General features: G+C 37.8%; 1 protein-coding gene across 4 annotated transcripts in view; it reads left to right on the top strand.

Annotated features, from left to right (window-relative positions):
* Positions 1-5322: 5322 nt before the first annotated feature.
* Positions 5323-25489, top strand: part of LOC105144894 (T-box protein H15) — a 71351-nt gene continuing 51184 nt past the window's right edge. Inside the window, exons 1-2 of one of the 4 annotated variants that reach the window (XM_087415395.1) lie at positions 5323-6076; positions 19015-19420. In XM_087415395.1, coding sequence (XP_087271521.1) covers positions 5899-6076; positions 19015-19420 — 584 coding nt within the window. In that variant the 5' untranslated portion in view covers positions 5323-5898. The other 3 variants (XM_011054129.2, XM_087415394.1, XM_011054130.2) reach the window with 3 other exon arrangements.

Genomic DNA, 25489 nt, shown 5'->3' on the forward strand with positions numbered 1-25489 from the left:
TCGTCTCCTCGTTATCGCCACAAATGACAATTTCATCGTTATTATTAGGATCACCCGAGGCTGAGCGGGGGTGACCACCTAACTAGAAAGAAACCGTGTGTTTACCCTCTCTAGAAAGCACTTGAAAGAGCAGCTCGTGCCACGAGAATTCGGAGTTTGTAACTCTGCTCGACTGGTTTCTGGCATGCGGTCGTTTCGGAAGGGAAGCGGTCCAACTGTGAATAGGACTGATTTAAGCGCGACTGATAATGTCTCTTTATTGCTTGACATCAAGAAAACTTCAATGTTGAGACTCTTAATTTTAATAGCACATTATTTCCGATTATTCGAGATATGGGCTGTGTACGTACATAATTTTTTCGTTATATCTTCAGCATCAGTTATATGGAAATATTTTACCGTACTATATGGTAATATTTTAATATTATTTTAGTCACATATCGTACAAACATATCGGTTATTAATCTTTTTTCAGCTCTTGCATCGGATTCAGCTGGTATAGCCAACGTATAGTCTCAGTTCTGAATTACGACTTTATGTATGGCTTCTATGATAACGCGAAAATTGTTATAAATAATTTACCCAATGCCTAACTCTCGTAACACGCTGATTACCTGGTCACGGCGCCAGCCATACGTAGAGAAACCACGATAAGATCAGTCTCGTTGGTGTCCGTGTATTCAGCTTCAGAATCGCCACCGAACCCGATCGTTCCGCGTGGGTGGCCTACCACCTCCTCCAACACCGCAACCTTCCACCACCATCGGCTATGTGGTGTGGTACGGTGGTGTGTTCGCGCAGACCTCTCTTCTCCTCGGATGATGAATGATCCCCGCGTACCCCACGGTCCCTTCCTCCACGCGACTCGCACCCTGTCGCGGTCCTACCGGCTTTCCACGTCCAGCTTCGGCCAACGTGCTCGTCCGCCCTCCGCCGCGCCATTCCACCATGATACACTCCCCTCTCACATCTCCCGACCCCGTCATCGAGCAACCTCGCTCTGGTAGGTTTCGCTCGCTTCCTCTCCCCCTGCCAGAGCACGCTCGTTTTATTTCTCGTTTATTTTTCCCACCCGCAAACCGTCGAGATGCAATTTGCATCCGAGCTGCTGCTGTTGCCGCCGCTGTCCCAGCCGGTTGCCGCGAGCAACAACCGGCGTAGAAGCGAGCGACTCACCACCAAGGGAAAATTATTTGCTGGGAGAAAGGAAATTTTATAAGTTCGAAACTGTACTTAAACATCAATACGAATCGTTCTATTATCTTCTCGCTAAGAAGCGCAAGAACAATAAAACGACGGGACGTCGCTACATATCTTGCTAATAAGCCATCGCTGTTATATCGTGAAATTAGTACAAAGTAAATTCGCTACAATATTTTAGCCCTTTGAAGCTGACGTCAAAATCTGTAACAAATTATTAATTCTGAGTCTATAAGGACCATTTATATAATTTACATTAATAAAAAGGCACTAATTAATTTCGAAACCAAAATAATGTATCACATAAAAAAAGAATACCAAGTACATTTTAATAAAAATAATCCAACTTTACATATTATATATAACATGAAGGAAATGAATTGTTTAACATTTTTTATGAAAAATTTTACAATTGAATGGGTCCAATAGACTTACCACCAGCTTCGCAAGATTAAATCAATATCATTACCATCTTTCATTGACAATTTCGATGTAATTTATTCCGACGATATTAATGTAATTTATTACGATATCTAAAAAAACATATAGTGATGTTATTTGACTTTTGGAGGATGATTGTGCGTTATGTTTACATTCGATGTTCACGCATGATGAAACCTATATATTCACGACAATAATCTACGAAAAGAATCTCCCTGAATCTATATTGTAACCGAATGGTCGTAATATCCGATTAACAACGCGCTTCAAGTTAAATCCACACGACTTTCGAACGTGCAGTTAAGTGGATACAGTAGTCGGTTAAATAGTAGACTTCGCCACGGGTGACAACTGTGAAAGACGACGGTGACACGTCTTAGCAACCGCTTCAAAAAGCACCATGAAAAGTGCAGGGTAACGGAGAAGAAGCAAGGGGGATGGGGGGATTGTTCCGGAGAACTGGCTTGTTCCTGCGGTTCACAGAAGAGACGACTTGACGACTTGCGCGTGAGTTAGGCTCTCTCTATCCGGCTACCTGAAAACGACCCGAATGATAAAGGAAAGAAGAAAGACTGAGGGCGAGTGCCTGCTTCATATTTTATACTTTTAGGGATCCTTTATGTGCTCAACTACCCAGAAGGCACCCAGCGTGTCGAATAGAATTCAGAAGGCTGGGTATATACGCGATAGATATTTTGACATGCCCAAGAAATTAGTATAATAAAGGGGACTAAAAATAAAGCGCCTAAGTGCCTAAACAGACATCGTAAATTTCCCCTTCCCTCTCTGCTTCTCCGAATGTCTCGCTGATACTGTCGCTGATCCGCGAATGTATCCGCCGATCGGGTCGCCATCGAAATTGTTTCTTCGAGGGTCACTTTGTGGCGTTTGATCGATCGAAATGCATCTCAAACGCAGACGCAGCCTCCAACGATTCCCATCGCGTCATCGACGGTTTTATTACCGCTCGCCGTAACGTCTATCCAACTTTTCATCTCTCCACCATCACTCCGTCTCATCGCGCTTTTGACGATAATGGTCACGGAATTCGACTGCATTTTATCGTTCTCGAATATTCGTGGTACGTGCTTTGAGTAAAAATTTATGTGAAACACTGGGGCGAAGACTTCTGACGTAACGAAATGTCGATGATGTTGTTAGTGACGTGTTCGTCAACTCTTAGTATCTACAAATATCAATACGATATTTAATAGATTACAATAAGTATAAAGATTTTTTAAAATTTAAAAAATTAAATTGTAGATACTTTTTAAGGAAATAACCTATTTTTTACAAAAAATTCCATATTCGACACTAGTATTATTCTGTCTTTGTTATTCATTGAATACTAAAAATAGGACGAACTTTGTCACTAAATGAAAAGCATCCATAATTTTCCTTTATAAGATTGATTACTTCCGTTTTAAGAGACACAATCGGTATAAGCAATCGTTCCGTCCTTTTTGGAATTCAATAAATATAGATAAAGATAGAGTGACTCTTGTGTCGATTGTGTTTCCTAAAAAGAAAAATAACCATTTATAATTTATAGTAACTTAGATCAATAGGTCTGATCTTTTCAGAAAAATGTTCTGACCTAGTGTACACTGTTGCAGTAAGTTAAAATGAAATAAATATAATTTGTTATATCAGGATACTAATTTAGAATATTTTTTGAAAAAAAAAACGGACCCTATTGTTGAATTCTAAACAGTAGAATTATCAATACAATCGAAACAATTAGTTTCTAATTTTTCATAAAATTTATAAAGTACACTTTCTCACTTTGTTTTTTTATTTTTCCTCTTTTAAAAAATTTTTTAATATATTAGTATAGTATAATATATTTTTTTACATTATTAAAAATAAAATGTTAATTTTAATATTTTTACATGTCTCAAAAAGTCGCTAGTCTTCAAATTAAAATTAACTTTTTACTTTTAATAGTGTAAACGGTAGAAATAGACATATGTTAAATAATAATATTTAACATAATGTTGCTAATTCTAATGTAAATAAAAATATTTCTGATGTAAAGGATAGCTAAATAGTACATGAATAAATATACTTTGTACAGTAAAGGAACAAGGTCTCGTAACATTCCAGAAAACGGAAATCGTGATGAGGGCATTATCAATCATGTCACAGATGATGGAAAGGTCGGCGCAATCCTAGCGTAACGATGGAATACGTGAGTTAGCGTTAAACGGAAAAACTATGGAATAGACACACGTATTACGGCGGTCTAAGTAACTCTCCAAAGATACGATCTTTTTCGCCGCAAATTACAACGTACGGCGTAAACGGATTGTACACTGTCGACGGTTATACCACCCGGCAGGTCCTCATGATTATTCCCAGCACAAACAACCCTCCTCGTTTTCTAGAAGTGCTCGCGAAAGCTTTTAGTATTACGTGCTGGCGTATCCCATCGCAGCCCTGGTTTTCGGCTTAAATAAATTCTCTTCATGCTATTGCTGCCCTTCTCCGGGAAAATCAACGCGAGAACACCTCCGTCAGAGGCGTACAACCGCATCATACAACCGTATCGTTTGAACTGTGGTTATCGAAAATTTTAATTTTCCTCAAACAAACTTTTATCTGCTCTTATCACACGTAAATATTAGATCCGTTTTTTGTGGCTGAACTAATATACATTTGTACACACTAAAGTTTTATTTGTGTTAAAATAAAATAGATATGTCCTAAGCAAAATAAATCATGTTATTATATATTAAGATAATATTGAAGTGAATTATGACTAATAGAAAAATGACTTTTAGTTATCATTTTGAAACCATTTTGACATCACTTTAAACCATGATAATTTATTACCCAATTACATTATCTGAGAGATAAATATTTCTAAAAACAGTCTCTTTAAAACGTCCATTAAAGATTTGTGTTGTATAGTGTATTGTGTTCTATTATACTTGGGATTTTAAGATACTTAAAGCTTGATGAAAAACGAGAAAGGAATTTTTGATGCAGCTCAGTGTAACGACAAAGAATAGGCCCAATTATCATGCTCGATAAGATAGTTCAAACACTCGTTTAACTTACACAACAATGATCTAAAGTTACAACGGATCATCAAGTCAAATCTCCCCATCTTTGTTTAACTCCAACAGGGTAATTCGTTTAATTAGACAGCATCTATTAACTGTGTGCAGTGGTTTAGGTGTTTACATTAATCAACAGACAGGAAATCATTCTTACACTCCTGTAATTCTTGCCCCTCGCAGCCTCGTTCTACGCCACTGCGAGTGCGGTGGAGGTACATACGTAGATACATATACGAACGCCGGCCATCCGACGCGAGAGGTCGATCGATCTCTCTTTCGTCGTTGCGCGGCCACCGTGTCGCTGCCACGCCACTCCGAGATACCCACGTCGTCGTCGTCGTCGCTGGTGGGGAAGTCGGTGTCAGGTTTGACGGTGGTGGTGGTGGTTGTTGTTGCTAGTTTACAGGGTGTGGCGAGTGAGGAGAAGCGCCTCTCCTTCACGCGCCGCCTTCATCGAGTCACGTGATCCTGCAGTTGGGTTGACGGTTCGACGAAGGCAAAGAGAAAGAGAAGCCCAAATGGTTAAGCGTTCCTGCCAACCACCAAGCCCCGCCTATGAAGCTGGTCGATACTGCGCGCGCAAAGCTCTTCTCCTGGTGTCACGCTGCGCGAAACCGCCGTGCTTCCACGGTACCAGTGGTGGGGCAGTCGGTGCGCGTGGGAGGAGGAACGGAGAGCCAGTGGAGTCCGGGAAGTCGAGCAGCGCAGACGCGTTGTGCGTTGTTACGTTCCTCGTAAAATCCAGGCGACAGCAATCGACAGCCACGATCAATCCGTCGTGACGACGTAGCGTTTCGTAATCCAGGGTGGATAGTGATTCGCGACCTACCGGAACGTCCTCTGTAATAACTGGATACCGCTCTCTCGCGATTGTTTCAAGGGGAGAGGTGGAGGCGCCTCTCTCGTTGTCACGAGCCATCATGTCGATACGAAGGTACGCCTGGTGACACAAAGAGGACAAAGGGGAAAAGAAAAGACAACGAGAGAACTTAATATGCCTTATCGCATGTGAGGGTGGTGGTTCTCTCTTTCCTTAAAGAAGAGAGGAAAGTGGAGGACCTCGCGACGGTGAGATAAACCATTGAGAAGACATTAGAGACAGGGAGAAAGGACGGATCGATCGGAGCAAGAAGATTGGAGTAACGAGAGACTGAACGCGTACGAGTAAGTGTCGTCGCGCGCGCGAGGAGGGATGCCTACGAAGGGGGAGAGGGGAAAAGCGACGGACTTCAGCATCGCGGCCATCATGGCGCCCAGGGGTCCGTCCTTCGGGCATTACCACCTGCAGGGCATCGGCAATGCTGCTACCACCGCTAATACCAGCCTAGAATGTCCAGCCGGATTTGTTGCTGAGTCGACGTTAGATCACTGTAAGTCCTTTTTTTATGGAATATGATGATATATAGAAATCATCAACTTCTTAAAAAATATTCATCCTTGATTATCAAAATACTTCTATAATCTTTATATATTAGGCGGGACTATAATACCTATATAGGGACTGTAATACTTTTCTACACTTTATATCAGAAATATCTTGGAAATGTCTTTAGAACATTCAGAGGATAGGAATATCATTTGAACATTTTTAGAATATTCTTTAGAGGTCTATGTATGGGTTGGAAACACTAACTATTTTTTTAATAATAACAAGATTTTTTTAATGTTGGCTGCTCAGTTATATACTTTTTAACTGAAGTAAATGAGCACAATCCACATTAAAAATAATTATTACTACAAAATAATTAGTGTATCCCAAGGTACATACAATATATCCCTAAGTACCATAGACCTTTTTACATATCATTTATGAAAATAATCACAGAGTCCATAAAATCGAATATCATGTTAATCTATCTTCATTCGAATTCACAAAGCACAATGATTTTTTATGAAAAGATGAAGCTTTATCATTTTTGCTTTGATAGTAAATAAAAAGAACTTTTGAAAAGCACAAAACGACAGTCACATTTCAAAGTAATTGATCAATTATTACTTATCAATACTTGGATACCGTTAATCCCACAAAAATCAATTTGTTATTGATAGGATGAAGGCTAACATAATTTCAGCCAAATGATAAGATAAGAACATTGACAAACAGGAAATCTTCAATCATTTCTACAAATTGAACCGCTTCGACAGAGACAACTCGTTTGTTATTAATCAAAATTTTATGAATTTTTGTAAATGAGTTCTTCGATTTAAAATGTCATTGATTTCGAAGCCAATTACTTTCTTTGATTTGAGATATTTATATATTTGACATTTCTAAAGTGTGAGGTGACAATGGAAAGTGTGAGAAATAAACTATCGCAAATGGAACGCGGACGCGAAGAAGAAGCGAAGCTGATGGAAATGTCAGACGTTGAAGTGATAAACGTGAACGCGGCTCGTTCGGTGCGTCGCTGCCGGCAGCGATGGTCGTAAACGATGGAACGCACTTTGCAACATCGTCGTAAAACAATTTAATCGTATCTTCACGATGTCATAAGACACTGTAATGTAGTCCGTCACGAAGACAGGTCCTAATTCTGTATAGTTGAGAACGAAAATGTGCTCAAGAAAATTCGTTCATCTTGATTTTCATTGGATACTTCACTGCTGTCTTCTCCATATCAAGTCAGCATTTTTGTTCACGATTGATCTTAAAGTTTTAATGGCAAAATTTTAGGACTGATTAACAATCTTTTGAGAAATTCTACACGAACAAGTTAAAGATGGCAGAGAAGAATAGCATAAAAATTCTTCATATTTTGTTAAAATTTGTTGTGTGCTCTATTTTTATTATATAATATTGAAAAAAAATTCAAGAAATACATGCAATTAGTTTAAAAAACGAATTAAATATTAAATTAAATATTAAATATTAAATATTAAAAAAATGTTGCTATTTGTATGAAGCCTAGATTATCTTTTTTCAAATCTTCTTTTTGATTTGAAGATTCTTTTTTTATCTCTCTTTTTTGCCTTATTTATCTTATATTTTATTTATTCCGTTAAAAATTATTATTTTTAGTAATTTAATTCTAATAATTGCATGCCTATTTGGAGAACGACACGTACTTTAACATATGTCACCACAGAAAATTTGATTTAACGAATCAAATTATCTCGCATGATTGTTAGCGCTGCAATAAAAGTCTTTTCGGGTTGCAAGAGGTTAAATTACGGGTTCATCTTGGGGATAACTGAGTTTACGATTTAACGAGCTTATTTAGAGCTTGTTAGTGTTAGAGTATATGTATGGCGCCTTCCGTTCTGTCCTCCACATTATGACGCGCTTTTCTATCCGACGGCTTGCGATTCATCGGAGCTGAACAGGCTATTACATATTCTGTTAATTTCAATATTTAAGCTATTAACCAACTATTAGCAAAACATGCGCACATATTCAAACCCATGATTATAATTATTTTTAATAATGCATCTACAAACATTTTCACAAATACAACTGATATATAATTAGATATTATTTATTAAATTTTTACCAGTAAATTAAATTAAATATCTCTCTCGAATATATTAATTTTGAATTTTTATAGTCCTGAAGCTTTTTTTCTTTATTTCCTCGTTTTTGGGAATTTTTAAATTCTTTAATCATAATATCAAATAATTATTTTTCGAAAGATATTTGAATTCGAAAAAAAAGTTTATTAAAACTGCGTAAAATAAGATCGTAAAATAAGATAAGCAACAGACTAGTTTCTGTTTTCTGCTAGTTCAGTCTAGGAGTTGTTGATCACTCCATTCCGTTCATTAGGAATACGCGATTTGCCGAGCATACGATAACGGAAGAAAAAAGCGTCGTTTGGCAAGCTGTGCGATAATTAGCCGAAATAGCATCAGTTGCGTTCATGCAACAAGAACGTCGGGCCATGGCCGTTACCGACGAAATCGCTGCCAACAAATCGTGCGTAAATTTTACCTGTTCACACCAGAATTAACGAGCGTCCGCTAGACACGTTAAGCAGATGGTGATCTAGCGAAATCGGATTCTCGAGTCCCCTTTGCAGATTTATGGTGCTTTTCGGCGACGAAAGAAACTCGATGCAAATTGGGCACAGGGATTCGTAGCCAGGAAATGTGTTACGCAAACAGCGCTTTGTCATTTCTTACATTAAAATCACCTTCTTACAAATTTAGTGGAAAATTTTATCTGCGTGTAATTTCGTTTAAGAATTAGTGAAATTAGATTTTTTTCAGTATAATGCTTTTTAGATTTTTTTAATGTAATATTTTTCATGCAAAGGTCATATGATTGAAGTACAGAGTATTAAGATTGTGACATCGTTAAAATATATACAACAATAAAATATAATAAAAGTATACAAATAAAAATATATAAAAAAAACAAAAAAGTAATGTAAAAGCAATAAGAGTCAAGATATGCAAATATCGATGGGCAAATTGTATGAAAATATACAATAGTAATGTTTAATTATTCGGCGTCACGATCGATTTGTTGCATTGCTTAAAAATATACAAAAATGAAGTTGAATCTCTGTAAAAATCGTAATGTCTGTAAAGTTCTTATTTTTTAAGATAACTTGATAGTTATTTGCAGATATAATTCTACAATAGTATTGAATAGAAATTTTCACTACTTTCATACGATTAGAAATACATAAAAAATGTGTAGATTTGAACTCTGATATCGGAAATCGAAGTTTGTACACACAGTTTAAAGCTTATATTTTATAAGCTATCTTCAAACGCTTGCCTTTATTTTAATACTTGATAAATTTTCATTCTTTCATTCTTCCTGTCCTTGTTAATTCGCTACTTGCACCAATTGAACCAAAAGAATTCGCGTTATTCTATATTATTGATTGATATGATTTATCGACAATTTATTCTATGACCGATATGTGATTCTCAATGCTCTACTTTCACTTATTTTATTCAGTTGATATCTAATTTGATACTTATCTTGATATGACACGGAAATGATCTTGTTGAAATATCTAAAAATTTAGTTAGATGTAAATCTGAAAATAATTTTGCATGGACTATCAAAATAATTATGTAGGATGCTCAAATTGATTAGTAGAATGTTAAAACTTTTTGCAACATTGTCAGTAATACTAAAGCATTCTATATACTTATTTTAATGATTTAAATAAAATCTTTTTCAAATCTATATCTAGTTGGATTTTTAAATACTTCAAAACAAAACTATTTTTTATGTATTTATTGGTTCTAGATATTAGAAAACATATAATATATTGTATAGATGTACATGTAGTATAGATGCTTAGACCTGACGAAGCGAAAAGTGGTCTTGTTATGTTTTCTGTTTACACCTTAGGATAAGTAAATCGAGGAATGAACAGATTAGCGAGTAGCGAACTGTTGTCAATGGTAGTCGGAATCAGAGCGTTGACAGTACTCGGTTTAAGTATGATAAAGTTGTGTGGGTATAAAATTGTATTGTATTGAGAAGAATTGTGACAGCTCTTTGCACTTTCAGAGAGTGATAGACGGAATTATTCAAAAAGATTTGATCGTGATTATGTGTTTATTGTATACTGTAATTAGGATGAAGTTTAGTATAGTATTTAAGATGTTCTTAAATTTAAAGCTGATCCTGTCAAGGTTTTTCTGTATTTCTTATAAACGTAAGTTTAAAAATTATAGTTCTAAATTCTTAGACGAAGTTGTGTCGAAAGTTTATTTTCTTAAAAAAAAGCCCATAGAAATGTTGAGAAAAAGCCAAATGTCATTACGAAAAAGCTAATCTAAAAGTTTACACTTACAAAAACTGCGTATCATTCTACCTAAAAAAATATCAGAAATTCCAAAGTATCAACTAAACATAATCTCTTTTAAAACATTCATATGTCGGGAGAGCGAGAATTTTTTCTCGGTGATGAAAAAAATTAAAGGTGTGTTTAATTATAAAAAAATCCTAGACTACTTATTGCGAGACAATCGTTGTGAAAAACAATTGATTGACGATGTGTATAATAATCGCGAGTTAAGTGAGTACAAATTATTAGAAGACACGTATATAAAAATCAAGTAATGCGACTTAATACTTATCATTCGCCATTGCGGAGCACGTCGTTACCGCGTGTACTCCGTCGCGTACCAGCATTGTGAAATTATTGTCGCGTGTGTATTCCCTCATGTTTGTGCTCGATGTGTATAGCGATCGATGTGGCGTGGTGTAATTATGAAATTACGAGATAAGAAACGTGTTAACGTATTCAAATGGAGATCGCACGAGACGGTGCGCGTTATCACTTCATTTTCTTTTCAGCGTTTCTGAAAAATGTTTACAATTTACCTTTTTTTTCTATTTCTAGCATGTGTGAGTTACGTGAGTATAAATTATTAGAAAATTATGCTCGCATAGTATTTGAAAATATATTTTACAATATGATAAGAAAAAAACTCACAAACCCGAGCAACAAGAAATAGTCGATGTGCGCGATGGATTTAAGATAAAAAAGTACGTTTTTTTTTTATAGTTGTTCATAACAGCGCTTTTTTCAATTGATAATCTCGCGCTATTTGCAAGTAACTCGAACTCGAAGATGCAATGATAAGAAGAGACGAGATGTGGACGAAAAAGAAGACCTCTCCACGTTTTTCTACGCGACCTGCATTTTTGCGCCGCTCGCTCGAACATAAATCGCTGTGGCGTGTTTTTGTCGCTTGGTAGAGACTTGTCCATCGCCTTTCAGCCAGTAATCACATTAGCGCACTTAACGATGCCATTACGCTTGCCGCTGGCAATCCGGAGGATTCTTAATCGTCGCCTACACTCACAGGGTCCGCTTTCGCTATCCGAAGTAGTGGGCGGGCATTAAATACCAGCTTCAATTAGAGATTCATAGGATCCGCGACATCGCCCCGCGAGAGATCGTAATCGTTGTCTCTGGCGAATCCATTATTTCACGCCCGAGAGTAACGCAAAGTCGCGATCGTCGCGATTACAACTATCACTGGCTTAACCCAGATTTAAATCGATTATGATGCCTGAGCATTGCTCCTTATCCTTCCTCTTCTTCATCTTTTCTTTCTATAATCCTTTCTTCTCTCTCTTCGTCGCGGATCGAGGATCGCGTTCTTTTTCGTTATTTTCGAGAGATCGCGGCTTCCTGCGTGGTGCGAGATCTGAAACCGGTTCGCGTGTACCGCGATCGGGTGTGGGATATACCTATATCCCCGCACTTTCTCGTCTAATTTCCCAACTAGCGAAATCGGACTTGCTCTCGTCCTTCTTGCACTGCGAAGATCCTCGCATGTGCGAAATTAGTGGATCCGTTACAAACCGGTTTAAACCCTCTCTTACCCTGTAAGCGTGACCGCGCCGTGCACGGGAGAAGGGCATTCGAATTAAGGAATTACGTAAATTCGCACGGGTCTCTGATAAAAGATTGCCCCACGCCTGTTCGCGTATCCGACGAACAAAATTGCTTTTACGTAACAGCGCTACTCGAACGTGAGCGATCACCAAGCTGTACGGCGAGGATTTTGACGATATAAAATATGGATGCGCCGTGAGATTAAACATCATAATTAAATAGGAATCTTCGAGAAATAGAGCAAATATTCTGTATTATTTATACTATAAAAAATAGCGGTGCCTATATAATTCTCATTGTGTTAATATTGACACCAATGATGTGGATTTAACATCATAGATTTTAAATTCACATCATGATAGTATTGTTATAAATTCCAGAGATTTAAAATCCATACCGTGTTAGTGTTAATAACACCAACACAGAATTATATAGACAACGCATGGGTGTTAAATCCACACATCTGAGATATTAAATCTACACTAAAGGTGTTAAATTCACACCGATATTTTTTACAATTGTAAAAATCTAAAAAAATTTTGATATATTTGTCAAAGCTTTAACAAGTACAAATTTTTGTACTAACTATCATAGAAGTTGAATTATTTTACTTATTTCTTACATTTAAATTCATTTATCAAATTTACAATAAAAATATCGATAGTGCCTTTAAAGATCACAATAGTTCGCGAAGGATAAAAGTCACTGTAGACTGATAAGCTATCGCAATTTCAATTTTTTGAACTAAAATGACGTCGGATAGTGCATACTTAGTGCAATTATTCTATTCTGATAATTGCACTCAATTTTAAACGTCATGTTTCAAGCCAAATGGCGGCACTTTATGTATATCGTGACTTTAATCATAATTATTTAAACAATAATAAGTTAGACGCTAACCGAATATGACCTTCTTCACTCACATCTGTGTGTAAATAGTTATTTAAATATATTGTATTTAAAGATAACTCTCTTTTCAAATACCTCATTCATGTTATGCATAATTAAATATTCACAGAATTTATACGAGACAGAAAGATGTATATTAAACTAACAAAACTCAATTTGTGATCTTCTCAAACTTCATACGGCAGTCGGTTTCGTACGATGATTGATATTGCAAGAGGTATATGTATATGAGATGCGCTCTGGGTTAGCGGAAAATCGAGTGAACTTGATGTGAAAATAACGCGACGCGAAAATAACTCCGGCTCCAAGAATAACTCGGGCGTAATTTAATTGTCATGTGGAATCTCTTAAAACTAATCCAATCCCGACAGAGGAATGCCACATATACTCGGTCTAAACTCCATCTCCGACTGGATTATAGCGATGTAATTAGCCCGCGAGACAGAGTCGCTCTCGCGTGATCAAGTAGCGGTGTTTCTCACGATCTAAATGAAACGCAATTTATTTTTTAACGCGCACTTCTCTCTAATCCGTCGATGATAATGGCGCCGTGTTGACGCTTCATTGCGAAACTGGGTGAATGCCGACGTTTCATACACGCGCTATCGTTTTTTGCGTACATTTCCGTTGACGCGCGTCGATTACTTCTTTAAAAGCACTCTAATTAAGAGTCATCACACTTCGCCACCGGATCATATCGGTATCGAGCGAGAACAACATTTACTGTAGTTATTTGAACTATAATTATCACAATTTTCCGTAGCGTAATCTTCTAGTATATATCACACGTTACGCACCATATAATTTGAAAATTGTTTTCACCGCGAACAGCGATAATCCGCAAATCGTGACAGTTAGTTCCAACTATGCACGCATAGAAATATTTTTGCTGAAATATTAAAAAATTTAGCTAGCTACAAATGTAAAATAATTTTGTCAGATTAGATCATCAAAATAATCATGTAGAATGTTCAAAGTTGTCGCCAGAATGTCTAAACTTTTTGCAGCAGTGCTTATATATTTTAGCATTCTACACTACCCTATTTTAATAATCCCATTGTTTTCAGATTTATATCTAGCTAAATTTTTAGATGTTTTAGTAAAATCATTCTTTCATGTTTCTTTCTATCAACGTAATTTAATTTTAATTTTGATTTAACTAACTCGTCATCTTTTTCTAGTTCTAAGAATTAAAAAAAGAGTATGAAGAGTAAGCTGAACCGAGATTAAAGTTAATTTACATTGGTAGAGTATCAGTCATATAAATACATAGACTGTTGATTAAATTGATCGCGATTCCGAAATTAGAGCAACTCGACTCACTCGAAGTAGCTGTATGAGATCCGTTTAATTCATAGATATCACTTGATTCTGAATGAGTCGATATATTCTTTCCAGAGTTATACCTCTCGCGTGGAATTGTAAATTAATCCCCGTACCTGCGACGGGGGTGTTAATTCCTCTTTTCCCATCCAGGATAAAATGACGATTCCGATAAGACGATTGTTCGTCGGATTGCGTTTGTGTCCATCCTCTCGGGCGACGTCCTTCAAAGCGGGTCCCTGGTGGTGACAGGATTCTGGGTGGTCGGCCGTCGGTCTCAGCAAAAGGAAGCTAACGTCAGTAGCTCGGTCATATTTCTTCTGGTCTTAAAAGATCACATGGAACATGGGACCACCTTCTCGCACGCGCGCGCGCATACACATTGTGCGAAGCTATTCCTCTCTCTCTCTTTCTTTCTCTCCCTATAACTCCTTCTGTATATTTGCCCGCAAAGCTTCCGGTCGAGCATTCATTCTGGCCTGTGGTGTCGCTTTATGAGTTCGTGTGTCGATTACGACACGGCACACTTTAAATTCACCATCGGAACCCGTGTCTGTTTTTCATATACGACACGCTGTGCGCCTCACGTGACCCCGAAATCGCATCCGAAGTTGCCATTTATTCTTGTTAATGTTTGAAAAATGAAGGAGCCGAGGAGAAAGCGAAATAGATCATTTGTAACAATTGAAAACGGTTTACGAATAAAGCAAGAAGATAAAGACCAATGTAATGTATTTACCTGTTTCTAATAATTTATTTGACCTACATTCTAAGAACTCTATATAATAAAGAAGATACAGATTTAAACAACCAGAAATAATTAACAATTTATTAACAAAGAGTAAAATAGGTTTCTTAAAATTATTTTACTTAAAAAGATGTGTAATAATTAAAGTACATCCCAATAAGCAAAAACGATTAAAAATTTTATTATTGGTATTATTTGGATTATACAAAAAAATATTTGTACAGTTGAGAAACTTAGCTTCTAAAATCATGAATATGATTATTTTTGCAAAAATTTTTTGTTTATATTAGAACTCATTGCGTAAAATTGCAAAATTAACGTTTATTTTCTATAAATAAAACTTTTTACTAAAAATCTCTGCGTGAATATACTTTTTGCATTCACTGTATATAATTTTAACAAATTTTTAATAATTTTGTCGAGAGTATCGTATATACGTTTTCTCAGGAAATTTTTTAATGAGTTATAACTATGCTACTGCTGTTTCACACAGTATTTATTTTACTCCTCTATCTGTTTATATGTTTATGTATCTCTTTCTCGGAAAAACGGGAGGAGAACGTGTCGTTGCTGGAATAAGTAGATTTTCAGCCGGAAAGCCGATTGTTCGCAAATTAACGAGCAACGTCGGGGCAAGATGCACGTTCGGGCAATTTCATCGTGCGTGACGTCGCGGAAGGCCGACGACGACGCAGTCGCGGCTCACGCGAGAGATGCGCGTGTCGAGGTGTTAATTTTAACGCACCGGGCTCTTTTTTTTTCCCTATCGAGCGCGCGTTCACCGGCTGTTCACGCGCTTCCTAAGTTCTTCCCCAGAACCGGACAGTTCTCGGCAAGGCGGCGATAGTTCAATAAGAAAATCGAGCGATTTCGGAACCTCGCGAGAAAAAAAAAATAAAAAGAATGCGTGCATATGTCCGTTTTCGCTCGTTCGCGCGATTCTCTACATGTAACTCGCGAGCGACGTGACACGCGTGCCGCGACGCGAACTACGGACGTGGCCTCCACAGCGCATTATTATTAGCCGGCCGTGTGTGTGCGTGAATGCATGAGTGCGTGCGTGCGTGCGTGCACGCAGATGTGCGCGCACGCAACGCGCGAGCCGCACGCGATGCGCGTAACTATTGTGCGCGTTCAAGGCGCGCTTCGCCTCCTGGCGCTATCCAGCAATTCGTGTCGTTTTGGCGTTTGAATTTCGCGAAATTCGCATATTCCACTCATATACATCTGCAAATATCTCCACACCCGCGAAGTGCTCTGTTTATTTGCTTGTTAATCGTTTCTTAAAAAAAAAATTAATTAAGGTTGTCCCACCTTTTAGTAAACTTCAGCTCACTGTCTTATTCTTTTACTCTTTTGTTTATTCAATAGGTAAATTAGTTTATCTGAAGCTGAAACAATCGGCTCCAACTCATATTATAAAAAAAGTTTAATACTAAACCTGTACAAATCATTCTAACGATATTGCAACGTATCAGTAATAATGTAGTAACATTATAATGTTGCTGCAATGTTGCATGTCGTTGGAATATTTTATGCTTTATAAGAAACGGTCAAAAGTCTTTTTTTCAAATTTATAACAATTAGAAATTTAAAATAGTTGATTATATCAGTTTTAAAGTTATTACATTTTTTTAAATGTGATTTTTATTGCAATACATAAATCCATCAATTTATTTTCCCTTTTTATTCTTTTTTTTAAACATATAATTTAATTCTATAATAAAAAAATGTAATATATATAATTATATTCTGATGTTAAAAGTGCTTTCTCTGTTTCATAATTAAATACGATTAATTGTTAACGAAAATGTCAAATGTTAAAAGTTCTTTTAAAATTACATTTTTCATTAATTTCGTTTCATTAATTTTCTCTTTAAAATTACCATATTTTTGCTCGTCTGGCTGCCAAAAGTTACCTTGAAAATCGAAGTCCAAACGATTCTCATATTTTAGAATTAAGATGACAGATATAAAACTTTCTGTTACATATATAAGCTTTCTATGAATTTTAAGTAGCGAAGAAAGATTGTTTCAAGGCAATTAAGAAATCTGGCGATAAAGCCCCGTAAAAAAACAACTGGTTTCGCCTAAACGGAATGCAAATTGCTGTAATAAGTTCGCGCGCAACGCGACGTACGAAAAAGCGAAAGTAATCGCCATCGAATGCGTGTCGTCGTCGTCGTCATCGTCATCGTTGTCACCATTATTATCGAAAATTTAGCGTAACCGGTTTGTAAGAGAACGTCACGAGTCAGCATGGTGTGTGATGGTGTGTGACCAGAAAAAAAATGGGAAGCGATGCATCGAATTAGCGTCTACGATCAATAGGCGATAATCGCCGTGCTTTCTGACATGGCGAGCCGTGTGATTTATACTTTCTCAGGCAGAAGCTGTTCGATTATTTGTGATCAAAAAGTAGAAACTCGCCTCTCCGTTTCAGCGAAACGGGAAGAAGCACACTCGGTGACTCATTAAGTCATTAGCCCACGAAGTTGATCTCCCCAGGAAACAAAAGGGACTCGGGTATTCGACCGTTTTTATCGAATAACCATCTTCATAAACATAAATCAGTATATCATAAATAATTATCCTCCCTTCTTCCTCTTAAAAATATTATCATAAAATATTTATTATCATAAAATATTTTAGAAATATTTATTGCGTCTTGTTTCCCGTTAACATTGAACGCTATCTTGATACTAGATAAGTAAGGCTCTCGGATTCAGTATTAAATACGCTGTCGGATTCTCCTCAACCCTCCTACCGATACGCGATTTTCACATTAAGCGAATAAATTCTCCATATCGGATAGCCATATCTAACGGTAACATGGCGCTAAATGGAAATAAGAACACGGATCGTAATAGTCTTTTCCGTGTGAACAGGTAGTTTATGCGGAACAGAAGAGCCACGGCGATGTCAGCGACCCGCTTCTCGTCGACGGCAACCGTGTCGATAAATTTTCCCGCGTACCACCGCACGTGCGTGAACGCACTCGCGAACAACGCGGTCGGCGGATCCAATTTGAGATAAACGCACGCCCGGAAGACGCATTGTTCGCGCGGAATAGTACAAATTAACAGATCGATATCGCGGACCCGGCGCAATTAACATTGTGTACACACCGGTACGGCGGCAGATCGGCTTTCTTGAAAATCTGACGGTTTAATTAGGCGCCGGCCACCTTGTGGCAGATGTGGGGCCCAGTCGATTAATTAAACAAGTGCCCCCCCCCCCCCCCCCGATATCGTTCGGACTCATCTTGCTCATTTAAATCGACGCGGTTCGTGATAATCGCGTGCCTGCTTCGGGGATTTCCTTTCCGCGTCTTACGCGACGGTCGTTGACGCCGTTACTTCGCGATAAATCTCAACCTGATAAACTCCGATCGGTGACTATAATCTTGGAATCATTGACTGAAAGTTTTAATCAGAGATAGACTTATTTTATATTGCTTTATAAATGCATTATTTATGCACTGATAATCACGGAGATAATTTACTTACATGTAATTTATTCTTGCAGCCACGAAACTATTTTTATTTCAAAGACAGACGATTTATTATCAATATTACAATTAGGATGGAAATTAAAACTGCTTGCAAGTTACATTTCTGATGAATAAATAATATAATTAACACAAGAATGCAATTATTTAATTTTTTTTACATAAATGTCACCTGAGGTGTTTTTAAATCCCAATTAAAGCCACTGTTATTAATTACATATTGAGAATATTATTGATTCTTCTATAATTTATTAATATATTTGAAATTATTATGTATATTTATAGATTCACTTTTCTAAAAAAAAAAAATAAGAAATGGATTCCTAATTAATAAAAACAAATTATTACGATCGAGCTTCATTTCCTTGCTACTGGGGTGTAAAAATCACTCCAGATAATCCTATTGGCCTGGTAAATTAATAATATCTTTCCTAACTGTACTTTTTATATTATGTATTGATAATATACGTTCAAGTGTGATGAATGAAGGATTTCTTGTAGCAGGTGTTCAACAGTCACCAGTGAACATCGTGGCGACAGCGACCGTAGTGACGGAAGAAGCACTTTTGGGCGACGAGGAGACTGAGAACTGCGAGGGCGAGAGCGAGAGTACCGAGAAGTCCGCGAATGAGGAAGATGAGGAGGTAGACGTCGATGTGGAGGAATGTAGCAGCGTCGACGATGGGCCAGTCCATGAAATGCTAGCCGAAGACTCTGCCGAGGCCGGCACGCCCTCGCGAAGAAGCAGTGCGGAAAGTAGCAGCAACGCGGACGAGAGGAGGCAACGTCTAAGGATCAGCTGCAATTCCGAAGAGCTGCGTGATGTCGAGTGCCACCTCGAGACCAAGGATCTCTGGGACAAGTTCAACGACCTCGGGACGGAGATGATCATCACGAAGACCGGCCGGTAAGTGACGCGTGTCGATCGAAAGAGATGCGCGAGAGTATCGGTGCTGACGAGTTTCAAGGAACTCGATGCGAGACACGCTATACGTATTGCAGGGCAAATTCGGGCGAGTCGTTGTTGGACACTCAGAAAAAAAACGGTGGTGGCAGCTATAAATGTGACAGTTATACAAGTTTTATACACTGGAAAAAATCTAGTTGCATTAATTAAAATTCCGCAGGTTTAAAATCGACAAATATAATTCTAGTTGAGATAACTGATATGACCAGAATCTTCTGGTTTGTTCAACAAGAAATTTTTCTGAATGTAAAAATACATTAAATAAACACTCTCTTATAATTGCAATAATTATAAAATAATATAAAGTAACAAAAAACTATAAAATATAAAATAATATTTATTCAACCATGTACATTTTAATTCTACAAAACTTGTATAGTTGTTACTTTTATAGTTGTTACCACTATGTCTTTTATTCTGAGTGGATAGAAACGACGAATTTTTAACAAAGATGATTCTTTGAGAGTTGTTGTTTCTCTTTATTTCTCCTAATTGTTTCGAAGAAGATCAATAATTTGTGAGTATTTCACATTTCATAGAAACTCTGAAATTTATAGCAAATTCTACGAAAATATTGAGAATATGAAGGTCAGACATGTAATTTATTTATTTCACAAAAACGAAAATTTAAAGTTATATTATCTGTATTATTTATTATTCATAACATAATTTTATTCGTACGAAGGCTTATCAATTATCTTAATGCAGCAATTTATCTATAAAGAAATATATATATATATTCAAGTCTTTCTTTAAATTAATGTATCAGTCTCAAAGAGTCTGCAGAGGCATAAGAGAGATCGTATTTTTAACGCAGGAGAACACATACAGAATAGAGAAGTCCTTCGGCTCTTTCAACCTCGTCATCCATCGGCAATTATCTTTACGATATCATAACGCGACTCATATTCACGCGCTCGTTAATCAGTCGTATTTAAAGACCGCGACGTCGAAACGAGCGACTTTAATTCGCAAGCAAACAACGAGAAAAGGCGTGGGCAAGAACCCCCGAGAAGGGGACGTTGTCGGTAATGCGGGGCAGCGACCAGCTACGTCGGCGTACCTGAACTAATGGATTTCATTGACTGACGTTTTACGAGATATTTAAGGGAGTTTCAGACGTAATTTATCGCGCCCGTTTACGCGCGGACGCACGCATTTTTATATGTATGCTAATAAAGTTCGGCCGGCGTGGTCGCAGCTGCGGCTGGGATGCGTGACCACGTCGGAATTATGAGATATTCGTGCACACGGTTGCGCGGGGTTAGTCGAGAGAGCTAACCATCGGTTGTCCCAACGGTGCGTGTGCGTGCGTGTAGTCGTGTACAGCCTCGAGGCGCTACGGCGATGATCGATGCGTCGCATTATCGCCCGAAGTTTCGCGATCGCGATCGAGGACCCGCGGAACGCCGGGACTCCGCTCTTTAGAAACTCCCCGGAGATGCTGCGATCGAGATAAGCTTCCAGGCTAATTGCGAAATACCGCACCGGGTAGAACGGATCTGCATCTTTTGCTCGACGGTGTCGAGGTACTTGTGAACTGGACGCGCGTTTCTCTCTCTCTCTTTTTGTCTCTCGATTATTATTAATAACTAGTAGAAAACAGATTCTTGTGATCACGATGAAAAAACATTTCGAATGTTTGTAGGATAGTATCGTTCATTAATTATAAGATTTTGTAACTTGAGATATTAAATTAATAATAATCGCTACTGCAGAAATTAATGTTTAATACTTTTTTTATTGCAATTTCTAATATTACTTCTGGCATTTCATCAATATTCGATTCCAACTCTTTTCCAATAATGACATGATAGTTGATCTATTATCCGGAATTCTTAAAGATTTTATCGATACTATTAATAAAGTTTCTATGCCATTTGCAATTTTTCTATTAATTGATTTTTGCGCAAAGCGTCTCGTCTAATTTAAAATTGCGCATCAGATGAATCGATCTATACATTTTCTCTGGAATCGGGAAATCAATTTATTAATAGTAATAATGGAAAGATTTCCGAATCGCGTGCTTTATTATTATTAATAACTTGCAGAACACAAGCTACGACACTAACATTATATCAATATTATAATTTCCCAATCAACAACCTAATATGACACATGTTGTACATAACAGTAACATCGTTGTGGAATCGTGTTAAATTATAATATATTGGTAATCACTTATAAGACCCAGCATGCCCCTATGAAGTGAAGTCAACAGAACGATGAGAGATGCAAAACATCGGTGAATTTCTATCTTTCTCTTACGTGCACATATTCACAATAATGGAGAAGAATAGAGATTCTTTACCGTTATTTTTGCTCTTACTCATTCTTACTGTATTATCGGCTTCATTTCTACCATGGGGGCATGCTGGGTTTATCTTATAAGTCTTTGGGTATAATATTCTGATAATTTATGTTCTGTAGGAAGTGCCAAAAAACATATTCACAGTTACGATGTAAAACATTTTGAATGTTTGCAAAAGAATTCTTTAATTTATGGAAATTTAAATATGAAGCATAAGATATTCAATAAATAATAATAAGCAACAATAAATAATTCAACAAATTACAATCACTTCTGTAGAAATTAATATTTAGTATTCTTTTTATGATAATTTTCTATTATTTCTGGTAATTTTAACCATATTTGATTCCAATATTCTCTCTCAATAATGGCATGTCATCCATAATTATAAAATTACTATTTATGGAAAGACCTATTACGAAACTGATAAAATTTCTCGCCAATAGCAATCTTTCTATAATTTGTTTTTTATGGAACCTCACGTTTAATTCACTTAGATCGCGTACTTTAATTACAATTAAACATGTATTAATCATTCGCTCCGCTGGACACCAGTGTTTTATTTCACGCAGCTAACGTTTTGCTTCGAGTAGCGCGTTTTACTAGCGACACTGTGGTATATTTATGCGGTGCAGAAAGTAGACGATAATCCGATAAGCTACGCAACTACAGTGATTGCGGTTAAGCCGCGCCATGCGCAATTACGAAGCGCAACTACGAGAATTGCGCAAACAGGTACCTTGCGATCGAGCCTATCTACGCGGAATCTACTTACAGCATCTTAGAGATCCGTGTCTCTTGAGATATTCCACATATTTGAGAGAATAAGCTCCATTGATAAGATCGCCTCAAATCATTTTCGTCTTTCTATCCTATGTTCATTTAACTCGCTCGCCAAATAACAAATTACGAGATCGAGAATCTGAAGCTTCGCGACCTCGAGTGACCGTTCAGATTACCGTTCAAATTGCCGTTCAGATTGCTTGATAAATCCACCATTGCGCTCTAAAGGCATTATACGAGCTAATTCTTTCTATGAATGTGTACTTTCTTGCTTCTTCTCCGGGCACCCCATGGTTCGCCGTACCGCAGGCTGTTCGTCGGTAGAAATGTAGCTGTTACTAAAGCGCAACCTTGAGGTGTTACCGAGGTGATCAACGTCGAGCGTACGCCATACGTGTTTGTCCAGAGCGCACTCGGACATTAGATGTACTCCGGATAAGCCCCGCAACTTCATCATTAACGCCTACGGTTCCTCCTCGTATGCGCAACAATGTGACACGCGGCACTATTACATTATCGAAAGGAGAAAGCGACATGTTAGATAAATTGCACATTGACTCGTTTGACTTCGTCATCGTCATCTCTTCGATCACGATCTTCGTCGAGCAGCAAAGTAGATACTCGCGCGAGTATCAATGCTTCACGGTTCCACAGCAAATTTTCCGGATCTTCAACATCATTCCGAAGTAACGAATGACCCTTGAATGATCCTCGAGCCACGATTGATTGACGTGACGTGCTTCTTGCTATCTTATTCGCAATAAAAGATATAACTGAGAAATAGTGGAAATCAAGAGAGTATATGGTAGAAGGTAAAAGTAAGCGACTTGGAGGTAGAGATGATAATCGATAAGACGCGCGAGCTTGTAATCGAGAGTGCGATTTTGGATAAGACGGGGCAGGCCTCTAATTACGAAATATTTAGCGGCTCTTGGGGAGCCGGGTAATTATCGTCGGGTGTAAGGTGTCGGGGATGAGGAGCCACCTTCCAGCGGGCGAAAACTTCAGAAACGCGATCGGTGGACTGCTACATTATAAGTAACCGAAGTGTGTGTGTTTACGCCAGCGCGAGGAAAGCAGATGATAATTGGATAAGCCGCGTATGCACGGGATGATTTCGGATAAGACGGACGGCGCGTAATTACAAAACGCCGCGAGAATGCCTCGGGCAAGAAGTAGCGATGATCGCCATGAGAATATAACCCGCCGCAATCCGTGCAACCTTGAGACGTCGTCGCAAAGAACATGCCGCCGCGATATCGTCGTCAGGGAAGTGGAAAGCGATATCGAGCTTTAATAGCCATTCACAATGTTGCTTGGACTAATCGTGAAAAGCACAAGTGAGCGAATTACAAGAGAGAAGGTTGTTCGATGACACGTATATGTGGCAAAGTCTTTACTCCGATGATTTAACAACCGTGGGGAATTGAAAGATAAGGAAAGATAAATTAAGACATCGACAAACAATGCTTTAGCCTTTCCGAAATAAACGGGATTAACTGCTTACAGATTTAGAGCCTTGAGCATTAGGTACTCCAGAGATTTCAGAGATTCCTGGACACAATAAGTACCACTGAGCTTCATTAAAAAAATTCGAAGTAATCCCAGGGCGTGCCGCTGTTCTCCGTGTCCTCGGCGGAGCGACGACGATCGATATATCAAGAACGCGACGATGCACGAATAGCGTCGTTAGCACGAGCGACTTGGCACGAAATCCCAGCTGAGCGAGCTGAACGTCAGTCCGAGTGACAATACGGATTCGGATTCTACCAATCAGGTGGAATTGTCCGGCCCTACGGGGTGCCAGGACCGTAAACTCCTTTGGTTTCTTCTCAAGCGTCCCAGGGTTCTTTCTTTCCCACGTTCACACTCGCCACATTTCGACCATCCCTCTCGCTTCTCTTTACCTTTATTTATTATTTCCTTTACATTTTCTATAGTTTAGCTGTTTTAAAAACAGAAAACACATGTACAAATTCGACATGTACAAATTCGACTAAACGGTAAACAAAGGTTACCGAAAAAAAGGAATAGATCTCCCGATATTATTTTCTTTGAAAGAATTATTTTCTTTTTGAAGAAAATAATGTAAATATTCTCTTGATTTGTAATTTAAAAAGAAAAAACGAGGGTATGAAAAATAATTAAGTAGAACCTTTTACATAACCGTTTATTCGTAAAAGTGGTTCCTCTTTTGCAAACTTTCTGATGCTGTTATTCATGTTTTCTTGTATTTTCTGATGTGCTATGTGCAAATGTTTAATTTTAAACTGCTCTGATGGGAATATGTTGAGAATCGTATTCAAAATAACACAATTTCATCGAAATCTGATTCTTGATTGCAATTTTCAATAATTTTCCATCAGTTTATCTTGAAATTAACATTTGCAAATAATTCAACACATGAAAAAATACAAAAAAAAAACACATAAGAGAGGTTCCATTGCTTAGAGGTTAAACTTTTTACTCAATGACGTGGGCAATGAATACAATAGAACAATTTTGATCAAATCAATAGAATCGTCTTATGTATCTTTTTTTTTTCTTTGTGCAAAAAAAGTTCCATCATTTAGGTAAAAATCCAGTAATTTCATCCATTCTCTTTTTAATTTCAGTAAGGATATAATATTCGTTCTAATTAGGCGTTCACTTGTCAAACAAACCGCTATAATTTATCGATGATGTAGCGGCTGGATCGGTTAAACTGTTTTTTGTATATGCGGCGGAAAGCGAAATAGTCGCTCCGCGAAGCGAACGCTATCGTTGCCGTTGTCGTCGTCGTCATCGCGGCTGTGCGTTTTTTCAACGTTTAAGTGGATAACCGTGGACTGTGAACCACACGGAATAGGAGGTGCGGACGAGCAGGTCAGGAGAGAGACAGGATACTGGCGGATAGAGGGTACTCGTCACGCGAA

This window comes from Acromyrmex echinatior, chromosome 18, assembly GCF_024713525.1.
Source record: "Acromyrmex echinatior isolate Ae372 chromosome 18, ASM2471352v2, whole genome shotgun sequence".
Taxonomy (NCBI): Eukaryota; Metazoa; Arthropoda; class Insecta; order Hymenoptera; family Formicidae; genus Acromyrmex; species Acromyrmex echinatior.